The 21,745-nt window shown below is 43.0% G+C and overlaps 1 protein-coding gene and 1 long non-coding RNA gene across 3 annotated transcripts in view; one reads left to right on the forward strand and one right to left on the reverse strand.

Annotated features, from left to right (window-relative positions):
* The window catches only part of gda (guanine deaminase), a 67,854-nt gene that overhangs the window by 22,232 nt on the left and 23,877 nt on the right, over window positions 1-21,745 (forward strand). For both annotated transcript variants that reach the window (XM_033018136.1, XM_033018137.1), the window contains exons 4-7: window positions 2,519-2,606; window positions 7,055-7,160; window positions 12,508-12,535; window positions 20,676-20,783. In XM_033018136.1, the coding sequence (XP_032874027.1) occupies window positions 2,519-2,606; window positions 7,055-7,160; window positions 12,508-12,535; window positions 20,676-20,783 (330 nt within the window). The remainder of the gene's footprint in view (window positions 1-2,518; window positions 2,607-7,054; window positions 7,161-12,507; window positions 12,536-20,675; window positions 20,784-21,745) is intronic.
* On the reverse strand, window positions 2,920-21,683 carry LOC116971180. The gene is made up of 3 exons (XR_004411429.1): window positions 21,580-21,683; window positions 14,275-14,280; window positions 2,920-2,941 (listed from the first exon to the last, which is right to left on the reverse strand). It is a non-coding gene; the product is annotated as an uncharacterized LOC116971180 (long non-coding RNA).

Raw genomic sequence — 21,745 nt, forward strand, 5'->3', positions numbered from 1 at the left:
CTGGGGCAGACTGACGGAAGCGTGGCTGCCAATCTACGCCTACGGCCCCTCCGACCACCACCAATCACTCACACACATTCACACACAGGCAAAGGTGGGTGAAGTGTCTTGCCCAAGGACACAACGACAGTATGCACTCCAAGCGGGATTCGAACCGGCTACCTTCCGGTCGCCAGCCGAACACTTAGCCCATTGTGCCATCTGTCGTCCCGATATTATTAAATTAGTACCAACAGTTCAATAATGACTTCTGGAAATAATTCTTCATGTAATAAGCATTTAGAAATGGCTGGAATGTTTGAAGAAAATAACAAGGTTCCTTTTTAGAGGAAGCTGGATAAACACATGAAGACAAGGTGGTGAAAGGATGTGCTGATGGGGTGAGATCAAGCAGGATGGGAGGGGGATTATGTGAACCATGAACATCAGCATATGGGCCCAATGACCTGTTCTGATGCAAGAATGACCACAGAGGCAATTGGTTTTAGTTGTGTGGATAGTTCCAATTGACAGGGGGCAAAACCAGAAGAGACAGAATGAATCTGATTGGCAAAAAAGCATCAAAGTTGACAGGAGGAAAATATTTTTTACTCTCTGGAAAGTACAGCGGGAGGGAATAATAAACAGATCCAATACTGCCATTCAAAACCGATGGAAGGGAAAATCAGCCAAATGCAGCATTAGCCTGCTTTCCTCACGTAAGATAAGAGGTGATTGCAAGTAGTAACTGTCCTACCTAATGAGCAACAAGTACTCATTGAACGCAGTGGTTACTGGTGTAAAGCTGTTTCTCTCATATTCAGGGTTCCTGCATTAACTAACATAGTTATTCTTTATTCTTTATTTTAGCATTTTGCATTTCAGTAAATGCAATGTAAAAACCATAGACCATAACCTTTGATCATCCAATAGTAATCCAATTAATTTAAGGGCACAGTGCTGGAGTAACTCAGGTGAGGCAGTGTCTCTAGAGAACATGGATGGGTAGTGTTTCGTGTCAGGAAATGTCACCTATCCATGTTCTCGAAAGATGTTGCCTCACCTGCTGAGTCATTGCAGCATTTTGTGTCCATTTGTGTATTAACCAGCATCTGCAATTCTTTGTTTCTACAATTCAGTGCATTTGTTTGGTTAATAACAGATTTATAAAGACATTAGTCAGTTTATACCTTTCAATGTTTCATCCTGCCTCATTACTACAATCACACATAATAGGAGCGAAATACAAAGCGCGGAAGAACTCGGCATGTCAGGCAGCATCTGGGGAGGAAATGGGCAGGCGATCTTTCAGGTCAGGAACCTTTAAACTATTCTGGCGTCTTGACTCAAAATGTCGCCTGTCCATTCCCGCCCCCGATACTGCCTCACCCGTTGAGTTCCTCCTGCACTTTGTGTTTCGCTCAAGATTACAAAATCCACAGTCCCTTTTATCTACATATAATAGGAGACTCATGTACAGGGATTAATATAGCAGCAAATATTTATCATGGGAACTCCTACCACCACCAATGCACTCACCACTTCATTATTACTCCCCAAACTTACCACAATATTCCCTACACCCGGCAATAAATGTTGTCCCTATCTACCTTGCCAAATTGTCCTGCATCACTTAGAAATATAGGAATAATAGGAGTAGGCCATTCGGCCCTTCGAGCCATATTCAATATGATCATGGCATCATCCAAAATCAGTACCCTGTTCCTACTTTCTCCCCATATCCTTTGATTCCGTTAGCGCCAAGAGCTATATCTAACTTGGTGCAGGACGAGATGCATGATATAGGAATGGGGAATCCATTCAGCCCCTTGGAGCTGTTCTGTCATTCAATAAGATGCAGACCTAACTCCACACATCAACGTTTGGCCCGTATCTATTAACAGCTTTTTAATTCAATACAAAGCAATCAGTCTCAGATTTCAAGTGGCAATGGTCCTGGGATCACATGCTACTTGCAAATTTTACCAGCCTATGGCTAGAAATGTTCCAAACAGTTATGTTTCTAGACTTTCCACAAATGGGGGGAAAAGGATAGACAGAGAAAAATGATCCATTTCCTTTAAAATCCTAAATATTTAAAGTACGTCACTGCTTAATTATTTGAAAGGAATAGGAATGAAAAAGAGAGAGAAGGAGAATGCAGATTTAACGGAGATTCTGAGACAGTGAGAGCAACTAAATTGTTATTTTATTAAATCGATATTGACGCATTTTGGCTGAATCTACCCAGTCTGCACTGTAGCATTCCTGTGAAAGACTATATAAAAACCGGCTACTGTAAATTCATCCCCGGCGGGTTGACTCAATGCATTATATAAACCCATCATAGAGAGTCAGGCACAGTCGCTACAGGTTGATGCATTCAGTACTATGGACGAAGTAAGAAGTTTCAGGTAAAATTCTTTGCCTAGTGGTGATGTTTTGCTGCTCAGAGAAGGGAATGCTCAGAAAGAAGTAACCATTTCAATGTTAAAAACTGAACAAGCTTCTCACTAATAATGACTTCATTATTCAACAGAAAAAAACGCTGAGAAATGGTACAACCACCGCCTGCTATTTTGCCACCATCCACACGGAATCATGTTTAAAGCTTTGTGACATCATTGGTAAGAGGCAAATCCCAACTCCATTCATTTCAGAGCGAGCAGCCATATTATCCAATGGACTTCTGCACTGGGTCATTCATCGCTGAAAGATGTGAAAAGCAGAGTTGAGGACAGTTCATTTTCAGAACATAGAAAAGTATAGATAGACACAAAATGCTGGAGTAACATCGGGTCTGGCAGCATCTCCGGAGAACAGGAATAAGCGATGTTTGGGTCTGGACCCGAAACGTCATCTATTTTGTCTGATGAAGGGTCTAAACCCAAAACGCCACCTATTCCCTTTCCCCAGAGATGGCGCTATCTTCCGTGTAAACCAGTATCTGCAGTTCCTTCTTCTACATAGAAAAGTGCAGCACAGGAAAAGGCCCTTTGACCCACAGTGTTCTTGCCGAATGTGATGCCAAGATGATCTCAGCTCATGTACCTGCCCATGACCTATATCCTTCCATTCCCTGCATATCCATGTGCCTGTCTAAAAACCTCTTATGTGCCACTAGTGTATCTTCCACCTCTACCACTCCTGGCTGTACCCACTATCCTCTGTACATCTCCTTTAACCGTTTCCCCTTACATCTTAAAGCAATGCCCTCTAGACTTTGACATTTCCACCCTGGGGAAAAAGGTTCTGGCAGTCTGCCATATCTATGCCTGTCATCATTTTATATATTCATCAGGTCTCCCCTCAACTTCCAGGCATTCCAGAGGAAGCAATCCAAGTCTGCCCAACTTCTCCATCTAGCTAAAACTCTTTAATCCAGCAACATTACCTCCTCTAGTTAATCCAGTAAATCTCCTCTGCGCCCTCTCCAAAGCTTCCACACCCTTCCTGTAATGGAGCAACCAGAACTGCACACAGTACTCCAAATGCAGCCGAACCAAAGTCCGACAAAGTGCATCATAACTTCCTGGCTCTTACAGAATATTCAATGCACAAACCCATGAAGCAATATAACATCTTTCCTTTTTACCTACTCTGCCAATTTGTGTTTCACTTGCAGGGTGCGCTGGACTTGGACCCCAAGATACATTAATGATTTACGAATCTTGCCATTAACTGTATACTTTCCCCTTACATTCAACTACCTTCCAAAGTGCAACAGCTCACACTTGCTTGGATTAAACCCCATCTTCCATTTCTCCACTCATTTCTGCAGCTGATCTATATCCCGTTGTAAACCTTGATAGTCCTGCTCACAGTCTGTAACTCTAGCAAACTCGGTGTCTGCACATCCCTGCAGAGCTCCACTTAATTTTTCAACTTAATACGGTCTTTAACTTCTATGGTACTATAGTTGGCTCATTCCCCTCTCACTGGGATATATGTTTAATGAGCATCATGAATTACTTCTCTAAAATGTCTGCAACCACGTGCTCACATCTTTCCTACTAATCTATTTGCCCATTCTAGTTTAACAAGAAATTCTCATTCCTTTGAAATTCCATGTATTTAGATTGAAGAGGCCAAGATGCATCTTTACAGGTCTTTGGTTAGGCTGCACTTGGAGTATTGTGTGCAGTTCTGGTCATCCCATTACAGGAAGGATGCAGAGATTTTGGAAAGATTGCAGAGGAGGTTTACCAGAATTATGCCTGGATCAGGGGGTAATAGCTACAGGAGGGGTCGGACAGATTTAGATTGTTTGGATGCCAAAGGTTGTGGGGAGACCATAGAGAGGGTAGATTATCAGAATCTTTTCCCACGGGTGGAAACGTCTAATGCTGGAGAGCATAGCTTTAGAGAAGGTTATTGACTGCAACCTTCCCTCCATTGATGAACTGTACAGTGCAAGGGCCAGGAAACGAGCGGGTAAGATCATCTCTGACCCCTCTCACCCTGCCCACAAACTCTTTGAATCACTTCCCTCTGGAAGGTTGCCACAGCCAGACATAAAAACAGTTTTTATCCACGAGTAGTAACTCTACTCAACAGCCAAAAATCTGTAGCCTCCCTTTGATCTGGTATTTTGTTGGTTCACATGCTTGATCAATGGTGTTTTATCATTAATGTTTAATTATTATTAATGTTTAGTGTTTTCGGAGTCATTCGTAATTGTCACTGTATGTCATGTTGTTACGTGGGCGGAGCACCAAGGCAAATTCCTTGTATGTGAATACTTGGCCAATAAACTTACTTACTTACTTTAAGGTGACAGGGGCAAAGTTTAAAGGAGATGCACGGGGCAAATTTTTTACACCGAGGGTGGTGAGTGCCTGGAAGGCATTGTTTGGGGAGCTGGTTGAAGCTGATACATTAGTGGCATTTAAAGTCTTTTGAATAGGCATACGGATATGCTGGGAATGAAGGGAAGTGGATTACGTTCAGGTAGGTAAGTGATGGGCTTGGCCTCATGTTTGGCATAGACATTGTGGGCCGAAGGGCCTATTCTTCTGTGTATTGTTCTATGTTGTATTTGTTTTCAATCCAAGTATCTTACCTCAAAAAGAGTAGTAAATTCTAACGTGCTATGATCACTACATTCCTGGAGAAACTTTCACTGTCCGGTCATTAAACCTGTCTCGTTACTCATTACTTGATCTAAGTTAACCTTTACCTTAGTTGGCTCAATACAAATTATTCGAAGAAACTTTCCCGAATGCTGTCGATAAATTTGTTCTCATACCTCAGCTCTTTAACTCGCTTAACCCAATTTATATTGAAGATAAAAGTCTCACATAATTATTGCACTCCTTTTTTTACATTTGTTGATTTACACAATTTAAATCTGTCTACTCTTCCAATTAGTTTTCTTTTCTTTGCTATATTTTATCCCCACCAAAGTGACTCAGCATATCCTGTCCTTTGGTCACTTTCATACCTGGATTTATTTCATCCCTAACTAGTGCTGTCCATTATCTTTTCCTACCTTAATGTCCTCCTGTAGGTTCTGTATCAAGTTCCTAGCTTTGATCCCTTGCATCCTTGTCTCCCTCATGGTTATCAGATCATTTCCCTTCACCTCTGTTTGTGCCATTAGCTTCCCTACCTCATTGCAATATACAAGGGATTTAGTCTTGCAATTTGCCATTTTTATTAGCAGTGTTTCAGTATTGTCACGTGTAATGAGATACAGTGCAAAACCTTTGTGCTCTTGGGAAAGATCATGCCAGACATAAATACATCAGGTAGTGCAAAGCAGAAAATACATGAAGTTCAGAATTTACAACTACAGAGAAAGTGTCGTTAAGATAAAATAATCATCTTACATTTTTGTACTATGGCCCTATTTGCCTATTGCCCTTGATTTCTTAGCCTTCTATTTTTGCATTCAACTGTCTTTCTTTTACTTCTATCCTTGTTTCTTTCTCCTTTGCACGCTGCTTAGGTTCCTATTCCCCTGCTATTCAAGTTTAAACCCTGCCCAACAACTTAGACAAGCACCCACACTCAGATATCAGTCCTGGGTGAGGTGGAATTTGGAGGAGTGGGTGGCGGAGATAGAGATAGGATGACGTTGGTCATAAGAAGGGGGTCTGAGAGGGGATCTAGACCCAGAAAAATGGGAGGGGGAGTGGGTAATTGGAAAAGTGTTGTGTGGCTCCTACACTCACTGAGCAACCAGTATGCCTTAAGTGTGTTTTACCCAGGTGCTTTATACTTTCACTGCAAACAAATGGATTAGTTGGATCCCAGAGCAAATGCAGCTTTATTCACACACATGTGCGCGCACACAAACACACACACACACACACACACACACACACACACACACACACACACACACACACACACACACACACACACACACACACACACACACTCACACACACACACGCTCTCACACACACACACACGCTCTCACACACACACACACACTCACACACACTCACACACACACACACACACACACACTCACACTCACACACACACTCACACACTCTCACACTCACACACACACACTCTCACACACACACACACACACACACACACACACACACACACACACACACACACACACTCACACACACACACACACACACACACACACACACACACACACACACACATTAGGCAGTGTTACCACTCATGTGGCTTGCGCATGAGGGTTTGTTATTCTCTGCACCCCCCTCTCTCCAACTTCCACTTTGCCCAAAAGGTTAGCAAGGTGGGAGGGCCACAGCTTGTCATTTCAAAGGATAAGGATCCTGGGGAAAGGTTTGAACGTCAGCTTCCAAAGAGGCTCTGTTCTCTGTGCTTTCCATTAGTTTTCTTTTCCTGGAATTATACCTGTAAGTATATTGATCAATGGAGCCCAAGTGGTCAGTAACACCTATCTCTATTCATAACATCACCAATCATTGAGCTAAGGCTGAAAGTCGAGTTCTTTCTGATATCCTCATCACTGTAACAGTAATGACGCCATTGAGCTGCAGTAACAAAAAGAAGGCATTGTCATTTCTGCCATCTACAAACCTTGAATAACTAGTACTTTTATTTTTCTTTGATACAGATAAATTTGGCCAGCGAGCTTTTGTTGGTAAAGTTTGCATGGACATGAATGACGTTTGTACTGAGTACAGAGAAACAACATCTGAGTCAGTGAAGGAGACGGAAAGGTAATGTGCTGCTTCTGAGTTTCTCTAGTTTGTTGAGCATGACAAGTTTCAAAAAGACCCTGCCCGGCACTCACTGACAAAATAACAACAATTCTGAAGACCACGCCAGGCCATGAGGTTTAACCTCAGTTTCATGGTTGATTCTTGTTGCAGTGCCGGCTTAGTTAATTACTTTCTACACACTTTAACTCAAAACCATGTTTACACAATTCTCCTTGGAACGAGACCAAGTTGATCAGAGCATGGCAAGGAAAAGATGAGAAAAGTTAATGAGTGTTCCTCAGAGGCTGAGACAGAAGAAATCGTACCGTGGATTAAGGAAACTGTAATAAAATCGCATATTTTGAGTCCATCTTCACAGAATAACAGGTAAAAGTGGAGGTCCACCAGTCTAGGGTCAATCTAGGTCTGTGGGGGCGCTGCAAGCCGGCAGCCCTGCCAGCAGCGTGTTAGTTTTTTCTACTTTTTTTGTATTTTCAGTGTGTTTTAATGTATGTTTTTAATGTTTATCTGCGTGTCTTGTGTGGGGGGTGGTGTGGGGGGGTAAGAGGGAAACCGCTTCTGGCGCCTCCTCCATGGATGAGGCGACTTTTTCCATGTCGCCTCCCCCGTGACCTAACATTGAGGATCGGTGCAGCCTTTCCCGGAGACTGGCCCGGGGCTTCAGCTGCGGGCGCAGCGTGGTTTCTCGTCGCGGAGCGGGCGAGCCCTCGTCGGGGTTCGCCAGACCGCGGCAGCCTGAAGCCGCAGTCTGCAGAGCTCCAGCCAGCGCAATATTCTGGGCCTGGGATCCCTCGTTGGGGACTCCGGAGGAGAAGAGCTCCGACCGCGGACCCGCGGCCAACTTCTACCGTCCGGAGCGGGGTCCCTCAAGGGGATCCCTGGAGGGGAGCTTCAACCACCGGCCCTGCGGTCTGTGGTGCTTCCGGCTGCGGCGCGGCGGGGACTTTAGATCTTCGACCGCTGGCCTGCGGCCTACACCAACCTGAAGCCGCGGTCTCCAGTGGGGAGTCACCGATTCAGGACTTACGTGGACTTTACCTTGTCTACTCATCTGGACGCCCGCAGTGGCGGCTGCGGAGGGTTGAGGTCCCGACCACGGGGGAAAATGGAGGAGGACTGGCCAAATTATGTGCCTTCCACCACAGTGATGAATGCTGTGGTGGATGTTTGTGTTACATTTTTATTGTGTTTTTGTGTGTTCTTTTTCATTGTACCGCTGCTGGCAAATTCATTTCACTTGCACTTTATGTGCAAGTGACGAATAAAACTGATTGATTGATTGATGAGAAGGTCAAACAATTTCAGATTTGTCGAACTGACTTGTCAATGAGAAATTAATGGACTGCAAACTGTTAAATCAGGTGCTGAGAAGTTGCATTCCAGGATTTCAAAGGAAGTGGATGTGGAGATGGTGGATGATTGTCATTTTCCACAATTCCATTGTTCTAAAACAATTCTGAATTCAGCCAATGTAACCCCGCTCAATAAGAATGGATTGAGTGAGAAAGTAGGAGACCATAGTCGGCTGGACTTCAGTGGTAATAAGATTACTGAAAATGATTAATAAGAAAGTTGTAACTTCGTACACGGAAGATTGTCATGGAAATTAAAGGTGATAAATTAAAGGTCAAAATTGACTAATTCTCAGAAAACAAGGGTGGAATAAGTTGATTATTTTCAGATCGGGAGGCTGTGTCCCTTGGGGTGCCACAGTTATTGATGTAGGTGCGCTACAGTGCACTCTATATTAATGATTTGGATGAGGAGACCAAGTTAAATATATCCAAGTTTATCAATGATACAAAATTCAGTGTGAGTGTGGGCTGTGAGGAAGATGCAGAGAAGCTTTGGTCGAATAAGTGAAAGGGCAAGAACATGGTATGTGGGAAACGGCATAGAAAAGTGTAATGTCATCCACCTTAGTAAGAAAAATCTAAAAGTAAAAAGAGTTCTTAAATGGTGAAATATTAAAAAATGTTGATATGCAGAGACTCCTTAGTGTCCTTGTATACGAATCACAGAAAATTAATATATGGCTCAGTACACATTTTGGAAGGTCTATGATCTGTTTGCCTTTATTTTGAGAGGATATGAATACAGGAGTAGAGAGGTCTTGTTCCAAATACAAAGCCCTTGGTTAGACTACATCAGAATAGTATGTACAGGTCTGGTGCCCTAACCAAGGAAGGAAAGATGTTTCATCTGATTGGTATTTTGGATGGTTCATGATCAATTTAAGCACTAATGCAGACTCCCTCCACATTCTCTTGAAGGTGAGAGGTGACTCTTTCAAACATGCAAAATTCTTACAGGGCTTGGCAAGGTAGATATGGGGTTGATATTTACATAGAATCAGGAATTGAAGTAATCATACAGGACAAAAATAAAAGTGAAATTCTTCACCCCGATGCTGGTGATTAATTGGAATCCACTATTTACAAGATTGTGGAGGCTCAGTTATTGAGCCATGTCCAAGACCAAGATCAACATATTTTCAGATATTATTAAGAGATATCGGATAAGTACAGGAAAGTGACAGGGAGATACATTGTCAACCACGCTCTTATGGAATGGTAGAGCAGGCAAAAGAGGCCAAATGGCCAAGTTTCCTTTTAGTTTTAGTTTTAGAGACACAACATGGAAACGGGCCTTTCGGCCCATCGAGTCCGGGCCGAGCAACAATCACCCTCACTCTAGTTCTATCCTACACACAATTTACAGAAGCCAATTAACCTATAAACCTGTACGTCTTTGGAATGTCTCCTTTCTTTGTTACGTTTGTTCTCTCAGCACCGTAATGTCATCTTCAATGTTTGTGCTTGGGTTTCCTGAACAGGAACTGAACTCCAAACCTTCAAAATTGAGAACTAAGAACCCTGTCAACCTAACTATTGGCATATAGTCAGTGGAATAAGTGCTTGGACAATGTGGTCAGTTTCAAGGAACAGGGCTGAGATGTTTGAAAAAGAAACTCGCAGAGTTAGGAAATAGAAACAGGCAATGTTGGGAAAATTGAGCAAGTCAGTCAGCATCTGTGGAGAGAAAATAATTTTGGTTTTAGAGGGGATTTATGAATGATAGATCTTCCATTCATATAGGATTACTTGTGATACAGTCACATAGTCAAACTTCTAAATCCCTAAAATGATTTTAGGGAATCTCTGTATTTCCATTCCAGCCTGAAGATGGATCCCGATCCAAAAGGAGACCAAATTTTCCATGTTCTCCAGGAATGCTGCCTGACATGCTGAATTATTCCAGCACTTAGTGTCCTTCTTTGTAAACCAGCATCTGCAGTTCATTGTTTCTGTATCTGCACTATTTTGCCTCCATGGAGAAAAGATTTGAAGTTATTTCTGGCTCCTAGTAGTGTAATATTTTTCAAACATAATGGTACCATATCCCTTTTTTCTTGAGAAAATCCAACGTGTAGGTTTGTTTTTAAACTGCAATGCAGAAAATCTGAAATAAAACTGAAAATACTCAGCATGTTGACAGCATCTGTGGAATGAATAATCGAATCAAGGTTGAAGACCCTTCATCAGAACTTGGTTCCACCAAGATGAAGGACAGAACGCCACAGGAGATCCTTCTTCCCTGTGGTTATCAATCTTTACAACTCCTCCCCCTTCTGTCATGGGATAGACTGAGACTGACCCCCCCCCCCCCCCCCCCCCAATCTTTGCACATCCAAATGCTTTCCGCTCGTCACTTTAATTTCATGTTTCATGTATTTTGTGTTTTTTATGACTGTTGGCAGATCAATTTCCCTCTTGGGATAAATAAAGTTCTATCGTATTGTATTGTAACTGGCAACGTGAAAAAACTGTTTCCATGTTGCAAAGAGGGTGGGAGTGGAATAGAGAGGAAAAAGAGATTAAATAACTCTCATAATTCAGTGGTGACAGAATATTGGATATTTTTTCTATTTATACCATAATACGCTTTAAATTGACATGTTTACACCGTATTATAACGGAGTGCAGGAATCAAGACAGTGAGTGAGAAGGAAGCACAGGAACCAGAGCTCCAGTGAGGGGGAAGCAAGTGAAGAAACATTACACTTGTGAAATTCTGAACCATCGTGATTTCTGATTCATTGGATGGCCGACTATTGGCGTCTTACTGTGCCTCTGATAGAATGAGACCAGGGTTGATGTTTATCGAGTCTTCTGGTTAAGAGATGAATGCAAGAAGTCCGTGTTGGAGAGAAAACAAAGGGAATGTAAAAGCTGTGAAATGTAGATCACAGCAGCTGCTGAGATGCGAAACCATGTAGAAGCAAAATACTCACTAGATCTAGCACCGTTTGTGAAGAGAGAGAAACTGAGGTAATGCTAGAGAGAGATGACCTAATGGCTGAACGGGTCAGTTCTGATACTAATGGAATTTTTTTTTTAATTGTTGAATTCACTATTGAGTCCCAAAGGCTGAAACATGTCCAAATTCAAAATGAACTGCTGTCTCTCAAGCTTGCATTGGTCCTTGTTACAACGGGTGTCATGGTGGGGCAGTGGTAGAGTTGCTGCCGTACAGCGCCATAGACCCGGGTTTGATCTTGACTACAAGTGCTGTCTGTGGGGAGTTTGCACGTTCTCCCCGTGACCTGCTTTGGTTTTCACAGGGAATTCCCACACTCCAAAGACGTACAGGTTTGTAGGCTAATTCGCTTGTAAATTGTCCCTAGTGCGTGTAATATAGTATTAGTGTGCGGTGATCGCTGGTCAGTGTGGACTCAGTGGGCCGTAGGGCCTGTTTCCTCGTTGTATGTCTAAAGTAAAATAAAGTAAACTAAACTAAACTGTGCACAAGTCCACAGTTGGATAGGTCAGAGTGGAAGTGAGAAGAGGAATTGAAGTAATAGGCAACTGAAAACACAGGTGCTTTGCAAGCCTTTGCAAGTTTAGTTGCACCCAGGAGGAGTCTTTGAATTCTTGGATGATGGGAAGACCTGAGGTTAAAGAGCTACATCTGCACAGTTACTTGGGAATTGTTGTGAAACTGGGGGGTAATTGGTCGAGATTTGGTTGGGAAAGTGTTGTGAGAAGGAGAGTAATTGTTGGAGATAGAATAATAGGCCAGGGAATCACAAAAGGAACAGTCCCTTCAGAATTCTGAAAGGGAGGGAAGGGGAAGGTATCTGTAGAAGTGGAATCTCATTAAAGCTAACGGAAAATATGTGGGATGATTTGTTGAATGACAAAATTGGGAGTGGGGGGGTGGAGATAAGGCCAGGGGATGCCTATCCTTGCTTTGTCCAAGTGTTTGAGAGAATATTTAATGTATAACTTGCATAAGTCAAAACAATGTGATGCAGCTATTGAATTTTTATTATCCTTCACAGATTTGTTGCTGAACTGGTCAAACGGAAGGTAGGAAAGAGATTTTGGCTCATTTTCTTTCTTCCTGTTTCCTTTTCCTTTCTTTTTATATTGTCTGGCCTGCTGGTCATGTCTCACTGGCTTACCATTAAGAACACATTGCACATACGTACAAAGTAGCTTAATCCAATCATTAACTGCAGGTTAAAAAGCTGCCACAGTAGGTATCCTGGCTCAACTTCATCAGGGATTCTCTTCTTTGATTCGGATTCTCTCAGAGAAATCCGCTTTGTCCCTCCCATAGTATATCACTTGAGGACCCACCATCTTGATATGGAAATATATTGCCATTCCTTCATTGTCACTGGGTCAAATCTTGGAACTCCCTCACCCACATGTGAGGGATTGCAGCAGTTCAACAAGGCACCTCACCACCACCAACTCAAGGGCAATTACGATTTTTTTGGTCAAATGCATGACAGCAGTGAGTCACTGGTACAATAGTAAGATTAAACGAGAACTTACCAGTTTGAAGTTTGATCTTTATTTTATGAGGAGTTACGTCGAGGGATTACGTGAAGACCCCGCCAGCACGCATGCGCGACATTCTTCAAAGCAGCGGTGTGAAATCACAGACAACAGTAGATGAAATAAACATAGTAAGATAAGAAGAACTAGAATACCAGTTGACCTTTATGATAGAGGGTGGGCGTGGAGGGCACGTAATCCCTCGATGTAACTCCTCATAAAATAAAGATCAAACTTCAAACTGGTAAATTCTCGTTTAATCTTACTATTTTACTTCGGAGTCACGTGAGTGACTTCGTGAAGATTTTAAAGATCTGTGATTTCATGCCGTGGAACGAGTCCATGCTTCACTCACTGCCTTAGTTGACCAGGGGAGGAAGTATGTTATCGTATTCAGACATGAATAATGACAATAGTAACCTCCCTCACCCGGGAGGAACTATGAACAGAACTTAACATAGAGTTTGTAAATACCCCCGATCTGGCAATGGGTTAGTACTAAATGTGTGGAACATTGCTAGATCGACCATCCTGCAACCGCTAGGATGTGGTCCCGCTAACTTCCATAACCCTGCTGCTGAGGTTGTTGCAGCCTTGGTGGAGTGACTTGAAATGTCAGTATTTACTCCTGTGTAAACCAGACCCATAACCACCTGAAGATGGTTTGTAGTGATACCTTCTTTTGAGGCTAGATGTAACTAACAATATTGCTAGTTCAGAGTCTCTAGGCTCTAGTGATCTAACATGCTGGTGTAGATGTGTGACCATACACAATCGAAGGTTCATGGGATATGTGAACATCTAGTTTGAGACCTGGTGCCCCTGGTCTATTCTGCTTGACTAAGTCATAACATAAGTGTTATTCAGCCTGCAGATATAATCTTCCTGGCCAGTCAACGTTTATGCAATGACTGGACCCGTTGTGCTGCATGCAGGGCTATGAGCATAACCACTTATAAGTGAGTTAGCCCAAGGACAGGGATGTAGCTGGATCCCTTCAGCGAAGCGACGTAGCACAATGTTAACACCCCATATCTCTGCGTCCCTCGGCCTGGGAGTTTTCAAGTTGCAGATATCCTTCATAATCTAGAACTCAGAGGGTGATACCCGACAGAGTGGATTCTTCTCCTCCAAGCCAGTATGATGAAAAGCACTTTAGGCATAGCAGATGGCACTTTAAACATAATGATTGTCAAGTCCTCATATGAGCCTGAACTACAAGACGTCAGTCATCCGTGCCAAATTATGTAATATCATAAAACAAACACCTCCCATCTCCTTATGAGGAAATATTGTTATTTTTTGGTGTTATCCCTGCGATCTGCAGCGAGCACGTTCATGGTTGGTTTAACAACCCGAGCCGCAGGAACGGTCTTCTCAGTCTCTGTAAGTCAATGAATTGATTATATCATGCTGAGGATGGTTTCCCGCGTCACGGCTAAACCAGCACTTTTGTGTCTAGAAATAACCACATAAGGTTCTATCATTCCCCACATCAGTGGGAACCATGGCTGGCTAAGCCCGGCAGGCACTACGAAAATGCCTGAGGCGGGAACTTGCTGAATTTTGCAAACCCGTCTGATGAGGCAGAAATGGAGGAAGACATAAAAGAACATTTCTCCTTAGTGTAGCTAGAATGTAACCATCGCTACTGATAGGCCACATTTAAAATTATTTATTTTTTTTCCCCACTGGTGATTGAGCCTGGATGCAAGCATCTTGGTCTTTAATGTTCACAATGTATTTTAATACCTTGTGATCCAACACCCATATTGTGTACCGTAATGTGGTTTGGGTAAACTATCACCAGATATTTTGACTTGTTTGCACCCATGTGAATAACATTCACTACCACCGAAGTGTATCAACTTGGACTAGAGCATGCAGATTAGGCATATTCGCATAAACCTTTAATCCACAGAATGCACCCAGTGTCTATAGGTAGTTGATACCATATAACTGAAGAATTGGTAACTCTCCCATCCACCTCTGTAACTAGATGGCATGAGCAATTTCCCATCCTGAGCAATAGCATCAGTTTGTAATTTAACTGAAAATTTACTGATTTAGTGGAAAGATGCTGAATACTGTTCGTCCACCATGTTAATTATGGTTGTTTCAGATGGGAATAGCATAGAGCTGGTAACAATGACCACATGGTACTTGAGTGCTTACTACTTTTGCATGCTGTATAGTTCTGATTGTGCATAGGCCCAAATAGCACAGCTGTAAGCCAATATAAATAGTCAATTACACTTGATGAACAGAAGGCTGTTTGATAAGGTTTGTTGAGGCCCGGGACCGTTAGAGACAGCGGAGGAGGGTCAGGGCGGTGAGTACTTAAATCGGGCACGGGGCTTGTTTTCACAGAGGCCCGGGACCGTTGGAGACAGTGGAGGAGGGTCAGGGCGGTGAGTACTTAAATCGGGCGCGGGGCTTGTTTTCACAGAGGCCCAGGACTGTTGGAGACAGCGGAGGAGGGTCAGGGCGGTGAGTACTTAAATCGGGCACGGGGCTTGTTTTCACGGAGGCCCGGGACCGTTGGAGACAGCGGAGGAGGGTCAGGGCTTTTACCAAATCCCGTAACGTTCCACACTCCATAGGAAGGGTTTCTGGTGGAAGCCGCTGATTGGTGGAAGCAGACTAGAGGAAGCAGCTGATTGGGTGCAACCTCAGGTGCAGTTTAAAGGGCAAGAGGGAGCAGCTGTTTGTGTCAGATACCTGCTGATTTCTCCCAGCAGTTTCTATTGTATTATACTGGTATCGGATCCAGGGTAAGGCGAGAGAATGACAGTCAGAGCAGTGTACTGTTCTGGATGTCAGATGTGGGAGGTCATGGTGGTGGATGGCCCTCCAGACGTCCACATCTGCACCAGGTGCAGAGAGATGGGGCTCCTAAGGGACCGTATTAGGTTCCTGGAGCAGCAGCTCGATGACCTCTGTCTGGTCAGGGAGAGTGACGAGGTCATAGAGGGGAGTTATAGGGAGGTGGTCACTCCAAAACCACAGGAGAGAGACATGTGGGTCACGCTAAGGAAGGGCAAGGGGCAGAGGCAGGAACGAGGGAGTACTCCAATGTCGGTACACCTTGCAAATAAGTACTCCTGTTTGAGTACGGATGAGGATGACAGCCTACCCGGGGGTAGCAACAACGGACGGGCCTCCAGCACAGAGACCGGCCCTGTTGCTCCGAAAGGTAGGGAAAAAAAGAAGAGGGCAATAGTAATTGGGGACTCTATTGTTAGGGGGTCGGATAGGCGTTTCTGTGGACGCAGTCAGGAGACCAGGATGGTGGTCTGCCTCCCTGGTGCCAAGGTCTCGGACGTGTCTCAACGCATCCAAGAGATCCTGAAATCAGAGGGAGAGGAGCCTGAGGTCGTGGTACATATTGGTACAAATGACATAGGTAAAAAAAAGTGAAGAGGCCTTGAAGGGAGGATTTAGGGTGTTGGGAGGAGAGTTAAGGAAAAGGACCAAAAAGGTAACAATCTCAGGATTACTGCCTGTACCACGCGACAGTGAGAGTAGGAATGGAGCGAGGTGGAGGTTAAATGCGTGGCTGAAAGACTGGTGCAGAGGGCAGGGATTCAAGTTTCTGGATCATTGGGACTTCTTTTGGGGAAGGTGGGACCTGTACAGAAAGGATGGGTTGCACTTGAACCCGAGGGGACCAACATCCTGGCGGGGAAATTTGCAAAGGTCACTGGGGAGACTTTAAACTAGAATGGTTGGGGCGAGGGACTTAAATAGAGAAAGCTAGTAGACAGAATGGGAGGCAGGAAGCAGAAAAGGGAAGCACTCGGACACAAGAGGAGAAAGAAAAAAAAGGAAATAAACAGAGAAGAAGAGACGGGGGGTTTCTTAAATGTGCATATTTTAATGCTAGGAGCATTGTAAGAAAGGTGGATGAGCTTAGAGTCTGGATAGACACCTGGAAGTATGATGTTGTGGCGATCAGTGAAACATGGTTGCAGGAGGGCTGTGATTGGAAACTAAATATTCCAGGATTTCGTTGCTTCAGGTGTGATAGAATTGGAGGGGCAAGAGGTGGTGGTGTTGCATTGCTAGTCAGGGAAGATATTACAGCAGTGCTTTGGCAGGATAGATTGGAGGGCTCATCTAGGGAGGGTATTTGGGTGGAACTGATAAGTGGGAAAGGTGTAGCAACACTTATAGGGGTGTATTATAGACCGCTAAATGGGGAACGAGAATTGGAAGAGCAAATATGTAAGGAGATAGCAGATATTAGTAGTAAGCACAAGGTAGTGATTGTGGGAGATTTCAACTTTCCACACATAGACTGGGAAACACATTCTGTAAATGGGCTGGATGGTTTGGAGTTTGTAAAATGTGTGCAGGATAGTTTTTTGCAGCAATACATAGAGGTACCTACTAGAGGAGGGGCAGTGCTGGACCTCCTGTTAGGAAATGAGACTGGACAGGTGGCGGAGGTATGCGTTGGGGAGCACTTCGGGTCCAGTGATCACAATACCATTAGTTTCAATATAATTATGGAGAAGGTCAGAACTGGACCTAGGGTTGAGATTTTTGATTGGAGAAAGGCTAACTTTGATGAGATGCGAGATGATTTAAAAGGAGTGGACTGGGACATTTTGTTTTATGGGAAAGATGTAGAAGAGAAATGGTGGACATTTAAAGGGGAAATTTTAAGAGTACAGAATCTTAATGTTCCTGTTCGGTTGAAAGGAAACAGTAAAAATTGGAAAGAGCCCCGGTTTTCAAGGGAGATTGGACATCTTGTTCGGAAAAAGAGGGAGATCTACAATAATTATAGGCAGCATGAAGTAAATGAGGTGCTTGTGGAGTATAAGGAATGTAAAAAGAATCTTAAGAAAGAAATTAGAAAAGCTAAAAGAAGATATGAGGTTGCTTTGGCAAGTAAGGTGAAAGTAAATCCAAAGGGTTTCTACAGCTATATTAATAGCAAAAGGATAACGAGGGATAAAATTGGTCCATTGGAGAAACAGAGTGGGCAGCTATCTGCAGAGCCAAAAGAGATGGGGGAGATATTGAACAATTTCTTTTCTTCGGTATTCACCAAGGAGAAGGATATTGAATTATGTGAGGTAAGGGAAACGAGTAGAGTAGTTATGGATACTATGAGTTTCAAAGTAAAAGAAGTACTGACACTTTTGAAAAATATAAAGTGGATAAGTCTCCAGGTCCTGACAGGATATTCCCTAGGACATTGAGGGAAGTTAGTGTAGAAATAGCCGGGGCTATGACAGAAATATTTCAAATGTCATTAGAAACGGGAATAGTCCCCGAGGATTGGCGTACTGCGCATGTTGTTCCATTGTTTAAAAAGGGTTCTAAGAGTAAACCTAGCAATTATAGACCTGTTAGTTTGACTTCAGTGGTGGGCAAATTAATGGAAAAGATACTTAGAGATAATATATATAAGCATCTGGATAAACAGGGTCTGATTAGGAACAGTCAACATGGATTTGTGCCTGGAAGGTCATGTTTGACTAATCTTCTTGAATTTTTTGAAGAGGTTACTAGGGAAATTGACGAGGGTAAAGCAGTGGATGTTGTCTATATGGACTTTAGTAAGGCCTTTGACAAGGTTCCTCATGGAAGGTTGGTTAAGAAGGTTAAACTGTTGGGTATAAATGCAGGAATAGCAAGATGGATTCAGCAGTGGCTGAATGGGAGAAGCCAGAGGGTAATGGTGGATGGCTGTTTGTCGGGTTGGAGGCAGGTGACTAGTGGGGTGCCTCAGGGATCTGTGTTGGGTCCTTTGTTGTTTGTCATGTACATCAATGATCTGGATGAAGGGGTGGTAAATTGGATTAGTAAGTATGCAGATGATACCAAGATAGGGGGTGTTGTGGATAAAAAAGGGGATTTCCAAAGTCTACAGAGTGATTTAGGCCATTTGGAAAAATGGGCTGAAAGATGGCAGATGGAGTTTAATGCTGATAAATGTGAGGTGTTACACCTTGGCAGGACAAATCAAAATAGGACGTACATGATAAATGGTAGGGAATTGAAGAATACAGTTGAACAGAGGGATCTGGGAATAACCGTGCATAGTTCCTTGAAGGTGGAATCTCATATAGATAGGGTGGTAAAGAAAGCTTTTGGTATGCTAGCCTTTATAAATCAGAGCATTGAGTATAGAAGCTGGGATGTAATGTTAAAATTGTACAAGGCATTGGTGAGACCAAATCTGGAGTATGGTGTACAATTTTGGTCGCCCAATTATAGGAAGGATGTCAACAAAATAGAGAGAGTACAGAGGAGATTTACTAGAATGTTGCCTGGGTTTCAACAACTAAGTTACAGAGATAGGTTGAATAAGTTAGGTCTTTATTCTCTGGAGCGCAGAAGGTTAAGGGGGGACTTGATAGAGGTCTTTAAAATGATGAGAGGGATAGACAGAGTTGATGTGATCAAGCTTTTCCCTTTGAGAATAGGGAAGATTCAAACAAGAGGACATGACTTCAGAATTAAGGGACAGAAGTTTAGGGGTAACATGAGGGGGAACTTCTTTACTCAGAGAGTGGTAGCGGTGTGGAATGAGCTTCCAGTGGAAGTGGTGGCGGCAGGTTCGTTGGTATCATTTAAGAATAAATTGGATATGCATATGGATGAGAAGGGAATGGAGGGTTATGGTATGAGTGCAGGCAGGTGGGACTAAGGGAAAAAAATTGTTCGGCGCGGTCTTGTAGGGCCGAGATGGCCTGTTTCCGTGCTGTAATTGTTATATGGTTACAGGCTTCAATTAATTCCAATCCCTTACCTCAGGGCGGAGTCTCAGACGATTAATAGAGTTAAAGGTAATCCCAATAATCAATAATTTCAGTTGGTATCAACTTAAATTTATCTGGACAGATGAGAACCCAATTTCTCAAATAGGTTTTGTGGCTGATACAGCTAAATTAGCAAAATACAGCGTTTAAATCTCATCCAGATAGTTCTTAACAATATTTTTTAGCTCTGAGCAGCCGAAGCACTAATTTATTAAATAACCTGGGAGCTGAAGTTAGCCTATTTTGCAATGTTTTTAACTGTATCATTGCCCCATCCAGTTAAATGTCTTTGGGATGTGAGGAAGAAACCGGAGCACATGGAGGAAACAGGGAGAATGTGCAAACTCCACGCAAACAGCACCCGAGGTCAGGATCAAACTCGGGACTCTAGCACTGAGAGGCAGCAGCTCTACCAGATGCCCCTCTGTGCCACCCACAATTGGCCACTTTACATTGTCAACATTGTGTCAATGAGTGTTCATATCTTTGAGGATATGATGGAAGTGTGGGAGAGTATTATGGACTTAGTGTCAATAGGTGCAGACCTGATGGGCTGAGGAACCTGCATGTGTGCTCTGGGACCCTCTTCAGTTACTACTTGCTTTTACCTTGCACCATTACTATAGCTTTTGATCAAGGACTGACCTTCCGTTCGCCATTATATGTTATAGCCTCCACACTTGGTTAAAACCTGTCACATTTCCATTTCAACCTGAAAAGTTATCTCCGTTCCTCTCCCCACATGTTGTTTATCCTCTTGATTATATCCACCATTTTGTGTCTTTATAACCAATTTTAGTTTAAAAATAGGAATGATCTTACACGTTTCGGTATGATGGTCGTATGTAAACGGTGGTATTTATTGATTGATTTTCTGTTTTTAGTATCCTCTGGTGAAACCCATCGTGACTCCCCGATTTGCGATCTCCTGCACCCCTGGGTTAATGAAACAACTGGGATCATTTGCAAATGCCAATAACTTGCATATTCAGGTATGGCATGTACTCCATTCTAACCTTCATCATTGTACACAGAAGAGTACAGCATTAGAACAGGCCCTTTGGCCCATAATATCTGTACTGACATGATGCAAAATTTAAGGAACCGCTTTCAAATCTATCAAAGCTTTTTGGATTTTTGCAATTTTTAATTGTCTGACAATTTGACACAATTAAAATTGCAGTTGATATTAGAACATGTTAACTCAAAGCATTTGGAAATAGTTATAAACATTAAATAAAGCAAAATATATTTTAAAAGTTAATTTACTTCTCCATAACCACTGAAATGTTTGACCCCCCCCACTTAGCCTCATGTGGTTTGTCCCCAGGACCCCAGAGGTGAGAGCTCAGTGTACCTCCACAATATCTCAGCAGTGGGTCCCATCACTGATTTCCAACTGGAGACCAGTGGTTGAGCAAATGGACAGATACAGCTCCCTGAACCTGATGATACATCCAAAAATTCCAGAGCTTCAAACATTAATACACTGTGGATTCAATGGCTGAATGCTGGAGGCTCTGATTGGTAACATGGTTCGCCACATTAGAAATAAAATCAAGATTCTCTTACATTTTGAGATAGCACCTGACTCCAGCCTTATCTCAGCTCATCTGCTTCATCCTTCCCTGTACCACCTCGAGGCACAACCATTCTGACATACTCTTGAATCCTCTAAAGGTCCCTGAATATGGGGAGAAGGCAACAGAATGGGGTTAAGAGGGAGAGATAGCTCAGCCATGATTAAATGGCGGAGTAGACTTGGTGGGCCGAATGGCCTAATTCTACTTATGACATGATGACTTTTTATGTTATTCTGCCTTCTCTGAGATTGAAGTTGTCCAGAAGACCATTACTTGTTCTATTACACATCTCCCCTGTGCTAATTGATCTACATTGACTCCTGGTTATACAAGGTCTCAATAACAATATTCTCACTCTGGTTTATGATCAT

Source organism: Amblyraja radiata, chromosome 3 (genome assembly GCF_010909765.2).
Source record: "Amblyraja radiata isolate CabotCenter1 chromosome 3, sAmbRad1.1.pri, whole genome shotgun sequence".
NCBI lineage: Eukaryota > Metazoa > Chordata > Chondrichthyes > Rajiformes > Rajidae > Amblyraja > Amblyraja radiata.